This window comes from Beta vulgaris, chromosome 5 (assembly GCF_026745355.1).
Source record: "Beta vulgaris subsp. vulgaris cultivar EL10 chromosome 5, EL10.2, whole genome shotgun sequence".
Lineage (NCBI taxonomy): Eukaryota > Viridiplantae > Streptophyta > Magnoliopsida > Caryophyllales > Amaranthaceae > Beta > Beta vulgaris.
In genome coordinates this window covers 15,788,225-15,804,714 of record NC_079206.1, presented here as the reverse complement: position 1 = coordinate 15,804,714, position 16,490 = coordinate 15,788,225, and the positions used below count along the sequence as shown (strand labels likewise).

Here is a 16,490-nt window from a genome sequence, read left to right as displayed (position 1 = left end):
CTTTTATCACATCACTTGCTGATGCAGTTCTCTCCCCTCTCATTCTTGGGGTAACATGGAGTTTTATGTCCCCCAACCTTTTCCGTCTTCTAGTGATCGGATGGGTGATGGGGTGGAGTGTGTAATAGATAGTAGATATGTTTGCATATGAAGTGGACCAACTATTAAAGAAAAAGTCCAATAGGAAATGGACCAACTATTAGCATAATTAAAGTACACAGCTTATTCCTTAAAATTGGAGCCAACACATGAGCATTTAGTTAGAAGGGCAAAAAAGCAGCAATTCCCTTGAACTTGTTGCTCAAGCCCGGCTCTTTAGGGAATACAGTGGATATCAATGTTATCTTTCAATCATTCTATGATAAGAGTGACAAGTTCTAACAGTTCTTGTTACTCCCTTCGAATAATCTTCCTCTCCCCCACCCCTTCAAAAAGGTCTTCATGGCGAATGTACTCTACCCCTTTACCTTTTTATTCAAGTGAAGCATGAAGGCCTTGAAAATGGAGACATTATCACTGACGTCAGACATCATATTCGACTTGGCTGTTGTCTTCGTCAGATTTTCCTTCCAGCTTGATGCATTTGTACGATCTTGCGCATAATAGATAAACAACAAAATCTATTGTTGTGAGAGCTGCTAAGAGGAAGAAAAACCTGTCTAAATGACCCTTGTTGAGATTTCCTGGTATCCACCCTGGCATATGATCCTCTGTTGAGATTTTCATAACTATGGAGACAATTAAGCTGCTCACATAGTTTCCTAGTGAGATAGATGTCATACAAAGTGCACTTCCGAAACTCTTAAGTCCATCGGGTGCTTGGGCGTTGAAAAACTCTAACTGACCGACATACATGAAAACTTCAGATGCACCAATGAAAACGTACTGAGGAATTTGCCAGAAAATGCTTAGTGTGCTTGGGTTTGGCGCCCTGCAATGAGGGCAATCTTTTATGGCATATTTGAGTCTATAGCACTCCACAATCCCAGCTGAGACCATGGCCAATACTGCTATAATCAGACCAATACCCATTCTATGCAGCTCAGTTAACCCTCCTGACTCTGTCTTCCTCACTCTGCTCATTATAGGATCAAGAACCTTTCTGTAGATGAAAACAAAAGCTACAACGCTGAGAATGTCAAAGCTGGACATGCTTGCAGCTGGAATTCTGAAGTTTGAGATAGTAGTTTTCATAGCAGCACCCTGCTCAACGAAGAGTGACGCCATTTGAGTAAACACTACCGAGTAGATTATGGTGCACAGCCATATAGGTAGTAGCCTTAAAATGCACTTCACTTCCTCGACCTGTCTTATGGGGCAAAGACGCCATGGGTTATGTAGACTTTGCTCCTGGTTGTAGAAATCCCCAGATTTAATATATGCTGCTTTGTCCAAGAATCTGCATAAAATTATGAACTCAGGTTAGCCTTCATGGGTTTTCTGTAGATCTAATTATTGAATTTTAGCTGTCGAAAGACCAACTATAGAGCTGCGACAGTTTTAGGGGGTGAGGTTTAACTGGTGTAACTTCAAAAAAACTATGTGATGATACTTGAAGTTAATCTACCTTCTTGTTTTCACTTTTGGAGAGCAATTCGGGATATTTTTGGTTTTATTCTCGTAAGAAAATTGTAAGATCTGTACTGCAGTACTGGTATAGCTGTTATACTTACTTGAATCCTTCAGTATGGAGTAACTTTCTGTTTCCATCAGTGGAACACTCCTTTTGATCTGCTTCGTATAGTCTCTCTCCATCTGGCATTTCAGTTTTCCATTTCCTGATTGCAGCAACAAGAACTTGGCATAACCTTGAGAGGGGGTTGCCTGTTGCCTTGAAATGGCGATATTTTGGTGTTCTTACAAGAAATAGAACGAGTGCCAGAAACGCAGAGGCAGCTGATGCCCAGAATCCCAGAGCCCACATCCCCTCATCTTCAAAGTACCCTAGTAAAGTGTTGGAGAAGAGTGAGCCTAGATTCATCGCTAGATAGAAGTAGCTAAAAAAAGCCACTTTTGAGTGTGACTCGCTCTCGTACTCTTCATCAAACTGGTCAGCACCAAATGTTGCTATGTTAGGTTGATACCCTCCATATCCCAAGGCGACAAGGTAGATAGAGAAATAAAACATTCCGATCTCCGTGCTTGAATGTCTTCCACATTGAGTTGTCCTGTCTCCACAGCCTTTTGGTCTGAGCAAGAAGAGATATGTTGATAGAGATACTGAGGCCAAACCCTGTCATCCAAAGTCATCATCATGGTAAGTTCACACGGAAGTTGGATAAAGCCTTAATCAAATGATAATTGAAGTACTTTTAGCTTGTGCGGACATTTTATGCATGTAAACCAGTAGCAAAAGTCAAGAACAATTCGGTTCTAGCCTATGTTACTTGGACTTGTCCACTCGAGAAACTCATATCGGGTACTACTCCAAGTGTTTGACTCATGATTTTGGCCCTAGGCAAACCATCCAAGTATCTATACTCATGTTGGAGTGTCGAGGATCCGATATGAGTACTTGAGGTAAGAATCCGAGTAATATAATATTATTAGTTGAGCAGATTATGGTTTCATATGACATAGGAACTTAAGATGTTCTTTAGTGATAAAATCATGGAGTACTTATCGTGATGAGTATACTTACTATGACAAATGTTATCTGAAAAATGGCACATGTTTTGAACCTTCCCCAGTATGCATCACTGAGGAAGGCACCAACAAGGGAGAATATGTAGACGGTTCCAGTCCATTTGCTGACAGTGTTTGCGGCATCAGCATTGTTCTCTCCCAGCACTCTTGTCAAGAATAGTACCAAGTTAACTCCAACTCCGAAAAACGCCAAGGTAGCCAACCCTTGATTTACTGTTTTGATTGATCACAAGAAAATGAAACATATTAGAAGACATGATTCATCATTACTTAAAAATTCCTAGGAGGATTACTGGTTCATCATACAAGACAGTTTCAGATTCGCTGAAAGTCATTATTATTCGCTTGCTTAGAAGAAAAGACTTGTTGAGTTCTAGTCCATATTTGATTTGTATTTGGTTACTTAGTCTCAATAGTCGCCATCGGTTAGTTATTACTTATTACTACCTTTGTTGTGTTAAAAGGAGGCCACTGTTATTGGCACTACTAGTTGAAGAGGCTGTCAAACCACATATGATATGCTTGATTGACATCGTCACCTAATCAATTCATTTACTGGATGAGATTAATTTATACAGTGATATGTCTGCTTTTATGTTATTCATGAAAAAGATTTAATGACGAAAGTCGAGTCAGACACTTGGATATAGCTGTGTCCTACACAAGTATTTGATGTTAAACAAAGCATTATAACTTGGATGTGCTTTTATGTCATTTAATCGAGGTTTATTGGGGTTGAAGTTTGGTCAATTTATCCGGCCAGACTTTTAGTTGGACAGACTGTGCATCTCTCTTTCATATCAATCCATATATCTTAATCAACACGCACAAAAGGTCCCTTTTGCTTACGTGCATTGGTCTATTTGTTATTTGTATATAATTCTATGTCATGTTGCTATATGCTCATTTATCATTGAGTTATAGCATTTATTTATGAATACAGGTTCCTGTCACTGATGTGCATATTCCATCTAGCCATTTTTATGTGGTTGATGAGACACAATTTGTACGACTAATGCCAGAGGAAAGCTTATCTTCCCTTTTCATCACTATAGCCACCCAGTACCTCAAAACTTATTCCCCCCTTATCCTTCTAATTCCATTCTTTCTATTTCTCTAGCTGTATAAAGCCTGTAGTTTGATGTCTGCTAAATGCCAATGTTACTTTTGTTCTTATGGATCGTTTGATTCAAGATATGGAATGGAAAGGGAATGAACACAAATAGACGAGGGGAGTGGTAACAATATTTGTTACCTTTATAGAGTGTTTGCTTCAAGCCAATGAGTGGAAATGGAAAGTAACCATTATTGCCACAAAGTAATGGATTTTGTTACTTGAATGGGAAGGGGAAGGTAACATAAGTACTGGTAAGGAATTGATGAGGGGTTAAACCAAACAAGAAGAAAGGAAATTGATAATTGAATCCGTTTCTTGGAGCACAAAAATAGTGAACCAAACGACCCCTTAGATTATTTAGATATTTGTGTCCCTTAAAGGAAATCTTGTGCACTCTAAATCACATAGAACACCCTATTAACTTGTAAATGTTTTACGTATTAATGTTGCTTTTGGTATTATTTAGACAATAATCTATTTCTTTTTACTCTATGGTGTACAAATCGCATCGAAAAAGTTGACAGGGTTTCATTAACAGCAGTTGCAGACACTAATTCCAATCAATCTACTACTAAAAATGGCCAAGTATCAGTTTGTTTTGATAATGATGTTTGTGATTATGGTTCAGGAAAGAATGTGATTTGTGAGATGATGATTAAGAAATATGAACTTACTCAGTAATGAGGTAGTTAATATATTGTTCTCTACACCCATGTTTTGTCAGTCTTAGCATGTGTACGAAAATATAACTTGGCAAACTCTAAGCCCAGAAAGGCTCCTACCTAATAGTATTAGTATTATGATGTGACAAATGCAGAATTGAATATTCTGGAAGGATTTTGATACCACCTCAAGCATCAATTGATGAAGATAGCTCAATAATTATTGGCTTTTTTTTTATGCATATAACTTCTTGTTAAGTAGGTAAATATTTTGGGATGCAACCCAAAAATGACAAATGGAACGAAATTGCACAGGACAAGAAACCACTTAGTATGTTTTGAGGGCAACCTGTTTGTTATCAATCAAAACAATTTACTAAAGAAAAACAGTCGTTTTAACAAGTACTATATAGTATATGGAAATTGAATGTAGACGTAACAATTATTTTTGTTTTCTTGGATACAGAGCTGAAGGATAAAATGTAAATAGATATGGTCTTAAGTTTTGAGTTTATTGCTTATTTGCTTTTAATGAAAAAAAAAAACGGGAATAAGGAGGAGCAAAATCACAATATATAGGAGATCAAGTTGGTCAAAATTGATTGAGGAAGATGATTGTTGAAATATCGTTGTTAATATATAGTATGATGATTATGGACTTATTGGTCATGAAAAGATATCAGAAATTTAATAGCAGATTCGTGCGGTGGCTTTCATATAAGAGATTATGTTGTTTGGGAGCAATTATTCAATAGATCAAAAAGGGTATAGGTCACGATTTATTATACACTTAGTGTAATTTAAAGAAACATTCCATCCACATGTTACAGATTTATAATTTATATTTATTAGTATAAATTTATCATTTTCGTGTATTTTTAAAGATTGCGTAAAAAATTTCTTATGGGACGGAAAAGTAGTATAATTTCCATTCGAAAAAGATTTTACAAGGAAAATGTTATCATTAAACTAATGATCATACAAATAAAGATACTTTCTCTTTTCTACTTTCAATACTACAGTTGTTTTAGAAAAGAAATTTAGAAAAAGGCATAACATCTTTACATCTTAATCCATTTACAATAAAATCATATGTGTCTTGCAATATTACTTGGATTATCAACTTATATAAACTCAGCTGTATCTCAAACCCACCCCACTGAAAAGAGTCACATTAACTATCCCATTTGATTCTAACATTTAGATGAAGAGAAATATGAAATCGAAGTATATCATAATTATAGCTCTTCAAGTTTCACGTTTGATACCTTGGAGAAAAAGGGAGAAAAAAGTTTTTGTAAAACTGATGATTATTTTGTAAATTGTACAGAGGAAGGAATTAAAAATCAAACAGATGGAGAAAAGAAAATCATAAGCCAACGCTCATATCAACAAGTATAGTTACAAGACGAGTGATCTTTATGGCATAATTGTACGTTATTATGTCATTTATATATATATGTATACGTATAAGTTAAAGGTTGATGATAATATGTGGCAGATGCAGAGCTGATCATGGGACAAAAGCCCCTCCAAAAACAGTATTTTCGTGCGTTATACGTCTTTGCTTACATCTGCATGCGTTTTCACTCACATCCACAATTCCACATTATCACATCTCGTCTGTAAACCACTGGGTTCTCAGTTTGTCATCTATCCATGGATGTTAACTACATAGGACGTATGCGATCTCACCTTGTCTTGCCTGACCCTTTTTTATAGGACGTATGAATATCACTAAAGAAATTTAGTGGTTCCAAATTTCGAGTGATAAACTTTTTTTCCTATATTTTCAATTTTGAAATCATTCGCAACCATTTATTTATTCATGATCATATTTGATGACACCATCAATTCACTACGATATTTTATATTGTACCATTACATCTTATCCCTCCACCTCCAAAATATTCACAGGACTATATATTACATAATATAATAATTTTAATATGAATCTTTCATTTTTCTCAAAAATTTTGGTCGCTATTCTAGTCTAAAATACATGATAGTTAATATTATGTTGCGGAATTTTACTAAATACTAAATGATGTATTTTGAAAAAATATACTTTTTAAACTTTTTTGTATTAGTGGTTAAACATGAGTATTGAAAACCTTGAAAAAGAAATTAGTAGAATAAAATAATATAAGAGGGAGTACTTGTTTTTGGGCAAGAGCTTTGAGCTTATGTGAGACGAATTTGCTATAACATGCATATATATATTTTTTTCCATTCATATTCAGGCCAAAATATGAGTATAGGAAATGTACTCAAATAAGTGTGAGAGGATATCACCCAATACTTGATGTCAACTTTGCGTCATGTTACAAGAAACCAGATTTTCCGAGTATAGTAGATTTCTTTTTTGATGCTGCCAAATATTTTAAAGGTTTCATTTAATGAATTATGAAAAGTACTTGGAACTTCTTTATATTCCTGCATATGAACTGGCAAATAAACTGAATTCAGACGCTTATACTTCTTGCTTTTTCCTACCATCTTTGTCGTTGTTTGGCCATGATTGGTTCTTTATTTCCTTGGATTGTATATATGCCATAAATTTTATTCCATTTTCAACAAAAAAAAAAACCGCAAGCAAAATGCTTTTTTTTTAGAGCAACGGAAATGCTGCTTGCTTGACAATAGAGATAAAGTTTATCACATCTTATCAATTTCCTAAACTTCACTAACGGCGGAATTTTAGTAAAGGAAATCATTATTTCACGAGTTCCATATGCCCTTCACATGTTTTATGATTAAACTAGTTTTGAGACCTGGGTTACACCCCCAGATAATTATATCTTTAATGATGATATCAAGTTAGGCTTTGAATATGTGCTTGTGATCACGAGGTCGAATCTTATACGCACGTGATGCATGTGAAAACAAACAAAAGGTTAATTGCATGATAATATATACGAAAAATTGTTCATGAAGTTCATTGTATATTTTTCTTTTGTTTTTTGAAAACCGATAGATCAAGGATAATGTAAATATTTTGTTAATTGAGGGTATAATGGTAAAAGATGATGATTTTATATTTTATTACTTAAGAATATAAAAAGATTTATCATTTTTGGTATCCCCTTCTCTTCTCTTATAATAACAGAGATAGTATAGATTTTAGGGTATATAAATTAAATTGAAATAACGGCAAAATGGATTCGACGGAAGGTGTATAAAGCATATGAAAGCTCCCTCAATCCCAAGGTTATAAAACCAAACAAAGTCACCATTACCCAAAAAAATTGCTGTATTATTTGTTGTCATTAAGTGGTGGGAGTAAGTATCTGTTAGATATGTTTCGTGACATATAAAAGGTAAAGCTACGACAAGATTCAAGTCACTATTTAAGCCCAAATTAATTTGTATTATAAGGACAATTTTATACAAAATGGTGTACTTTTATTGAGATGATTGAATGTAGTGAAGTAGAAACATAAAGGAGTGGAATTTGATGTAAAAAGATACTCCACTTGTATGATATTTTTGTTGTGAGAAATAGTACACGTATACAAATTCTAGACTCCTACTGGAAGATTTGGACCCCAATTATTTAGGGGGAGAAAGTGATGACCACCTTTTATGACATAGTAATGTACTACCTGATACTGATCTTTATAGATCTTAGTACGTCATAGACTAAGACAAAAACCTTGGAGAATCGAAATAGAAAGGAGGACAGTAATTACTAATTAATTATCTAATTTCATGTATTAGAAGGCTAGATCCTCACAAGCCCTATAAACTCACTATATATATATTTTTAATCACAACGCGAGCTAATAAGCGATTTATACTATTGAGTTTTGTCTCCTCTTATCTAGAGTAAATTGAATTCTTTTTTGTTTGATGAATAGGAGTATAAAATTTCACTATGTACTTTTAAGGAGAAATAGTCGTGGTCCTCGTGAATACAACCTATTAATAATTGTATGTTATTGTATAATTGATAACGAGAATTTTTAATTAATAATTTTAGATGACAAAATTGTGACATTATTATTATTATTATTATTATTATTATTATTATTAGTATTATTATTATTATTATTATTATTATTATTATTATAATTATTATTATTATTATTATTATTATTATTATTATAATTATAATTATATTCCAAAATCCGAATAAAATAAGGGTTTATAAGAGTATGTGGAAGCCTAGCCATCACGTGACTAAATATTAAATCTTTGTCTGAATTCTTATGTTAGACTGTTTGATGGTCGTATGATTATATTTTTGAATTTGTCTTAATATATATTTTTGAGACATTTGTAATTTTTCTAACAAATAGATAAAATATTTATAGTCAAAGTTATGTATTGATCTAATTCGTTAAGTTTGATAGTCTAACACAAGACTTGCGAGTAGCATTTTCTTTACTCTCTACTACCCAGCAGAAAAGAAAAAGGAAAAAACGCCAGACGTTGTTACGAAGCATTAGCAATAAAAACTGCAAACTGTAAGAGAAGTAATATTTGATGAATACTTATGTAAGTACTTTATATAATTAAAGTACTTAATTGTGTGAATAAACAAAGACATAATACTATTAAAGCTTACCAAGGATAATGTTACTCGCGAACCATTTCCCAGTATCTTGGCGACTGGCAGGGTGGCCACGGTTGTCCACTGTTCCATCCATTGTGTAATCATCATCTTGTTTTTTCGTCATATCTCTCTGATTAACACAAAAAAAAAAATAAAAAAAATCAAACACTAAATAAACTATTACCATGAAATCAATGATTAAAAATATAATAACTGAAAGCAAAATCTTCGACACTTTTTGAGTCATGTTACGCACCATCAATCCGTTATGGACTGCTACCATATTTTTATGTAGTCACACTAAAGAGTCTCATGCACAACTCTCTTTGCATGATCACCAAAATGATCTCCCAAAAATATGAAGGGGAAATATCATAGGTTTCATGAATGACTGAAAAAAACATGCTTTGATCAATGAACCTTAACTAATCTAAGAAGCACAAAGATCTTTTAAATTAAATCAAAGATTTCCTCGTTTCTAATATATTTTTGATTCCAAAACTCTAAGACATTTTTGTACTGATAAAGCCAAAAATGGCTGAAACATTTAGTTTGCCTGTGTCCAAAATGTTTTTTTTTTGTTTGCAAAAGCATTTCTTTTTGTGGTACATGAAATATAATGACAAAGCTGAAGTTTAAAACTAATTTAATTTTTTATCAAAGTATATATTTTCCTAGTAACACATACAATATTCTAGTTCTTTTTTTATAAATTTAACCGTTACACCATAATTTATAGTGTAACAATCCACAAACCACCACTTTTTTTTTAAAAAAACTCAAATGACATGAAATAAATGACAAAATGACGTGACATTCATGTCATTATTTGTATAATCCATGTCATTCTTCTTGAAGTCTATATATTATGCATGTTAGACAATAAGTTATGGCGTAACATGTTACACCCATCACCTAAGTGTCTTTTTATCTTTCATGCATGTTCACCCTCAACTCTCAAGTTTAACGGGCTGTATCTTGTAGAGGTTTCCATTGTAGGAAAGTGGTGCATGTATGAATAATTCAAAGAGAGAAAAGTTAAGAGAGAAAGAGAGAGCTAGTTAACAACGACAAGAACTAAACTGACCTTCTTGATCACTCCACCTATAGCCATTGATGAAAGAAAGAAGGGGGAGATTTCAAAAATTCGGAGAAAAAATGAGACAATTAGGTAAATTGATGAAAGAGGAAGATGATAGTTGAGGAGACAAGAAGAGGTTGGGGGGAAAGAGCCATATATATAGAGGAATTCAACGGTAGAGATTTTAGCTTTAAGGAAAGTAAGAATGGAAGACCCACATGTCCAAAATCACCCCCCATCTTACATTCCATTATGTAATTATAAATTCACAAAATCAAAATTTAATAACTTTGTCTTTAACTTCCCTCAAACAAAGAAGGCTAGCTACCTAGAAGAGGTAGAAAAGACAATTCTTTACTATTTTTAACAAGATTATTATTTTTTTTATTATCATTATTGTTTTCCATGCCAATTTATTTATATTATTTGGAGCAAAGAGCCAAAAACTAGTGGTCTTCTTATATCCACATGCATTTGCTTCTCAATGAGTAAAAAGAATTCTTTCAGCAAATGAGAGAAAAGGAGAAGAAAAATGACATATTAATAGATTTATTAGTTCATGATATGGATTGATTTGAGACATATCCTTACATGGGTTCTGTAAGATTGTTATAAATTTTTTGGTCCACCAGTACTAAAAATAGACTGCACTGAGAATGACAATTATGTAATATGTTCCAGGTCACCTGCTGCCACAAGTTTTAGTTCATGTCTTGAGTCCATGGGAATTTTGGAGTGGACTACTACTAGTAGTGTAGTCATTTCATAGCAATAGTTACAGGTTTTGTTAGTCATTGAACCATTTTTTTTTTTCTTACTTCTTTCTTTTACATACTTCTATTTTTCAAAATGTAAGAATAAATGAGTTTTACACCTTAGACATCGAAGTTGTAATATTATCAAAGGTAAAGTTGGTTACATCATCATATGACAACAAAAACGGTGACCTAATTTGCCACACGCTTGACTGTATGATACATGCATATGATCCAAGGTCGGAAAGAAGTAAAATGTGAATAATAAGCATCTTGATTATTCAAGCAATATCTCATGCTTTCAACAAGATGTATATTCATTTGAGAGGTTAAAGGATGCGGCTCTTTTATGGAGAATGGAAGAATTCCTATATCTTAATCTAACTAAGAACGAAATCACAGAAGATAATTTCATCTATAACATCTATGTTAGCTTTTTACATGAATGCATTCAACTAAAAAAAAACTTACTTTCTAGATGATCAAATTGGTGCTTCTTGTTGCACTGGGAGTCGTTGCACTAGGCGCTAAAGCATGGGTGTAGGATTAATTAGTAATCTTAAGAAGATCGGGCCAATTCGTTTAGAGGATAGATTTTATTTGAGGGGATAAGGATGAGAAATTACCAAAAAAATCATGGGAGGCACATATAAGGGCGGAGGGATAAGGGTTTGGGACGAAAAGACGTATATGCCCTTAATAAAGAGAGAGGAGGGGAGAGAGGTGGGGGTTTGTAAGGCATTTTTTTGCATCCAACATACGTCAAACATAATCATATCTTCATTAATCAATTCTCTATCCTTATCCCACTACTTAGGCTCCATTTTTTTGGAATAGGAGGAACTGAACAGAGTTGAAATGGGAGAAAGCTGAACACGAGAGTGTCTGAGCCGAACTGAATTCAACTATACTGAACTAGGAGAAAGTTGAACATGAGAAAATATCTTAACTGAACTAAAAACAAGTCCAAAAGAATAGGGGTTCTGGAAACCAAAAGTCAAAATACACGGTGTCTGGACGGAGAACAATTCTAAACACTATGCAGTTTAGAACTGATCTATATACGCCAGTCTCTGGAAAACCAAGTTTGTATGTTGAGCAATAACTACAAGCAATCTGATTACCTGTGAGAAGCAGATGCTATCATATAGGTGCAAACAACTCAGATAAGGCATATAATGATGAAATATGAAAACTTAAACTCTCTAAGGATACATGAGACGTTATACAAGGATTAAGGTTATGCAAATCTAAGGAAGATGACACGTCATGCAAGGTCAAGGTCATGCAAGACTAGGATATATGAAAAGCAATGCAAGGTCAGGATTTCGCAAGGCTAGGGGATTTGGATAGGCGGAATGATAGAATGATCATTAATAGATATAATGATTTTTGAAAACTGTTTTCAGTAAGTAATCGAGGTCTGCAGATTACAACTTTTCGAGAGTTTGATTCAATCTGGAGGAACCACCACATATATAGGATGCCCCCACTTTGGGCGGACTTGTTTTGAACTAGGCATATGCAACCTTGATTAAAATGTAGTTGATTCGTCTTGAACGTTCTCTTTGGGAATTGATACAAGCAAAGTTAAATATCACCAGAGACCCATGGAATTGTCGGAGATTCTTCAAGGAAAAGGAGAGCTTGGAGTGGAAATTAAAAAGTTTGAATTTGTGACTTAAATAAATGTAGGTAGGAAAAGGCTTTGATGAAACTAGGTTCATACTCGAGTCTATGTCGGGATCTAGAAAGAATATGCTCCTAAATTCTAAAAGTTAAATCATTAGACCTTGACTAATTTTATTTTGTTGAAGCGGTTAGACCTCGAGATGAGGATACCTATGTATCCTTGCGAAACCATACTATTCCTAATTTCGGGTTTGATTGCTATTTTTGTGCCCTAACTTTTGCCTAGGCTGCCCTTTCGGATTTTCAACCTAACGGCTTGGACATACCTTGAAAAAGGAGTTAGGGTTGATGAAAGGGTTGAAAGGTTTAAGGCTTAAGGCTTAGATGGTTTGGTAAATATAGGATCATGGATGTGGATTATATAGGCTAAGGTTTTGATGGATTGAAAGATTTGAATGAGGGGTAGAAGTTGTGTGCAAGCTCCCTAGCTCGATTTCTCTTTTCTTTGCCTTTGGCTTTTATTTTTCATTTATTTTTTGCACTTTACTCTTTTTTGTCTTGTGCGTTTTCTTTTTCTTTTGCTTTTTTCATTTTTTCCACATTGAATTTCTTTCACTTTTTTTTTTAAATTTTGCCTGACATCGATTTATTATTTTTTATGTAGTAAGGCTTGCCACAAGTTATTGTTTAGCGTATTAGAAGGCTTTGAAGGTTATTTGTGGAGCTGTGATTTGAAAGATTATCTGGCTAAAGGAGATCATGGTTTAATAATTTTTATTTTTGATTGTTTTGGTTGCATGGAGATGGCTTATGGAATGATGATGGAGAAGTGAGAGAAATAACTCTTAATCCAGAGTATGTCCATTTCTCATTTTTTATTTTCAGATTTTTTCTATTAATCAAAGTCATTTAAGGCCTGTTTGGGAACCATTAATTCATTTGAAATGATGAAATTGTCCCAATTCACTTGTTCGGGTACTCAATGGAATTGGATCTGGAATTGAGTCAATTTCAATACTATTCCAAACCAAGTTAAAAACACATAGTATAAATTCCACCCCTCCCTTTGTCATTTCAATTTCTCTCTCATTTAAGTTCCCCATTATTCCCTCCCCTCCCTCCGCCAACAACCCACCCTACGCCTAAATTGAAATTAAAATCCCATGTTTCCTAAATGAGCTTGAGGAATTGGATTTGGAATTCAATTCCCATGTTTTCCAAACGAGTTTGAGGAATTGGAATTCAAATGCATGATTTCAATTTCTAGAATTGAAATACTAAAATTAAAATAAAATACGGGTTTCCAAATGCTATCTTAGGTGATTTAGTTTCATCGCCGAATTAGAAGCATAAATAATCTGATGGAAGGCCAATGAAAATGAATCTGCAATTTGTTTATTAACTCGGAATAAAATAAAACACGGTTTATTAAAAACAAAGTCCTAAATGACATAATAGACTCGACATGAAAGAGCTAGTGGAGAGACTCTCCGACTCAACCTAGAAAACTAGCGCTATATGACTAAGCCCCCTGTACTGTTGAGACGATGCCCAAGGGGTTGCTGTTATTGTTGATTTTTGCTCCAGGCGGAATCGAAAGTCTACCACTGTCAACCATATTCTATACAACATTATTTAAGGTCCAACACTATGATGTCATATGCCCCTTTCCTTGATGGTACTTAGCTTGCAGTAGTCATTAAGATTCAACTCCCTTGATCTATTCTCAGGAGCAGGGTCTGGAGTAGAGCCGATTGGCTGAAGTGCTCCTTTTGCATGAAGTCTAGCGAAGGATTCTTCTTAAGACATGCCTAAAGGAGTGAATGTTCTATGAGGCTTTTGATAACCTCTCTTTTTAGTAGCTAGGGCATTGACCTCATTGCTTTTGGAGTTGGAAGGATTGTTGTTACAATTCTCGAAAGAGTTGTTGCAATAACCCTTATTCTTTGGGGCTTGTACCTGTTCTTCAATCAGCATGCCTACCTTATAGAGTTTCATGAAAGACTCTATAGGTTGGAATTTGATGTGTTCTTCGTACTTAGGCTGCAGGTTACGTATCACCAATCGGACTTGGTTCTCTTCACTTGGTCTGTTAGTCATTTCTGCGACCTTTTCCCTCCATCTTTTAAGGAAGGTGATAAAGTCTTCGTTGGAGTTTTGTTTAGTTAACTCCTGAGTATTATATATGTATTATTTGTGGAACACTTTTTTTGGTATAGTCCCAATCATTCAACTTGGTTTTGTTCAATGATCTGAACCACTTATATGAGTGTGCATCCAAGATCAAGGAAAAAATAGCAAACAGGTCCTTGCTCATGCCCTTGAGACCCATACAGATGGACAAAGCTCTCATATGATTACCTGGGTCTTCGACCCCCTTGAATTTTGGGGGGTCACCTAATGCTATCTTTTTAGGGAGCTTCTTCCTCAGTTCAGGTTTAATGGTGTTATAACCATGAGCCTAACTCTCGAGTGCATGAATTGACTGGATCAATTGCTCAAGCTTTTCGAACCTTAAATTATTCTTGGACTTGATTGGAGGGGGTGGTAGTGGAGTATCACCCTGTTCATTTTCTTCAATTACTATGTTCTCTCTTAGTGTCTTGATCTTTTTGTTTTGTTCCTTGAGATGAGAGTTCCTCAGTTGAAGCTGAGCCATGATGGCATTGAGCTGTTCATTAGTGTCTCCCATTTCAGATGATGATTCAGAAGTTTTAGAGGATTTGTCTAAAAAACTGCGGAAGCATTTGACGAGTCTGGGAGTAGGTCGACCTTGTTGCCTCTCTTTTGGACGTTCCCAAGTTATAATCTCACGGCCAGTCCTAAACAGAAATCGAATGGACCTCGTAAATTTTACGATATGATGTTTTCGAATTGAGAAAAAGAAATGGGAATGGGAAATGGAAGAATGGGCAATGAAAGTGGAAATGGGAAATGATTAGAAGTGGGTATGGGTATGGTTTTCAATATAAGTGGTATTATGATGATGATTAATAAACGTATTAGAAAAAGGTAGAATAGAAGAGGGTGCAGGATTGATTTTGAAAGATATTTTTTTGAAATTAATTAAATATGACAGGGAGTTAGAATATGGTAGAGTAGATATGATAGGGAAGATTAGTTGGGTAGCAGAAAGAAGTAGACATGCATGATAATTCTAACTCTACCATGACCACTTTTCTAGGTGCACTTTTTTAGGATAGACTCGACCTTACATGAAAAGGCTGATTTCTGAATTAGGTGAGACCCATACAATGACCATGCTCTTACGCGAATGCAGAAGGACATAACATAAGATCGACACCACGACGACTAAATCGATAAAAAGCATGTGATGCACAAATTGCATGCCACACAACACTACTGCGCGCGACACACCGAAGTGCGTTTGGCGGGGGAGTGGTGCGCCAGACGTAACTTAATGCACTTAGCGTAACATAATGCACTTTGCATGTTCTCGAATTAACTATTATAAGTGACACTGTTTCGACTTCTCTACTTTATTCATTCATCTAGTTCTAGGAAATTTTACCAATTGTAAATCACATAGCTAATTAATAATCACTACATTACACGGGCTAAAATACTAATTTTTCTTTAATTATACTAATTGATTGCAAAAACTACTAAATACTCCCCTAAAAATAACCACTAAATACTCCCCTAAAAATAACGACTAAATACACTGAAGTAAAAACTACAACGACAATGAACGACCCTTTCGATTTTGTATAGTTATGGTACAATCTACACAATAACGCAACTACGTACTCCAATGGCTCATCTAGCCGCATGCATCAATAAAACAACAATTATTTTTTCCATTCTTATTTCCTCAATGCAATAGAACTGTGAGTCTACATACAATGGACAAGATTAATGAATTAATTAAGGTTAGGGGTGAATATGGAGTACACGCACTAATAAAGTAGTACTATATGGATGAGAATGATGAAATGATGAGAGTAGTGAAAATGAGGGGTTTCTTTTACCTTCTGATAATTGTGAAAATGAGATGAAACAATTAAGTCAAGTTTTT

The 16,490-nt window shown here is 34.6% G+C and overlaps 1 protein-coding gene across 1 annotated transcript; it reads right to left on the bottom strand.

The window, feature by feature from the left end:
* Positions 1-164: 164 nt before the first annotated feature.
* Positions 165-10,226, bottom strand: LOC104892943 (protein NRT1/ PTR FAMILY 7.3). Its single transcript, XM_010678971.4, has 5 exons — positions 10,071-10,226; positions 8,996-9,113; positions 2,642-2,859; positions 1,674-2,233; positions 165-1,399 (listed from the first exon to the last, which is right to left on the bottom strand). Exons 1-5 carry the CDS (start codon positions 10,095-10,097, stop codon positions 523-525), a joined length of 1,800 nt encoding a protein of 599 aa, XP_010677273.1. The 5' UTR covers positions 10,098-10,226; the 3' UTR covers positions 165-522.
* Positions 10,227-16,490: the final 6,264 nt, after the last annotated feature.

Coding starts and splice junctions, on each gene's coding strand:
- LOC104892943 (XM_010678971.4), bottom strand. CDS start 10,097: ATGGCTATAGGTGGAGTGATCAAGAAG. Junction 9,114..10,070: donor TAGGTGGAGTGATCAAGAAG/GTCAGTTTAGTT, acceptor TGTGTTAATCAG/AGAGATATGACGAAAAAACA. Junction 2,860..8,995: donor CGCGAGTAACATTATCCTTG/GTAAGCTTTAAT, acceptor CAATCAAAACAG/TAAATCAAGGGTTGGCTACC.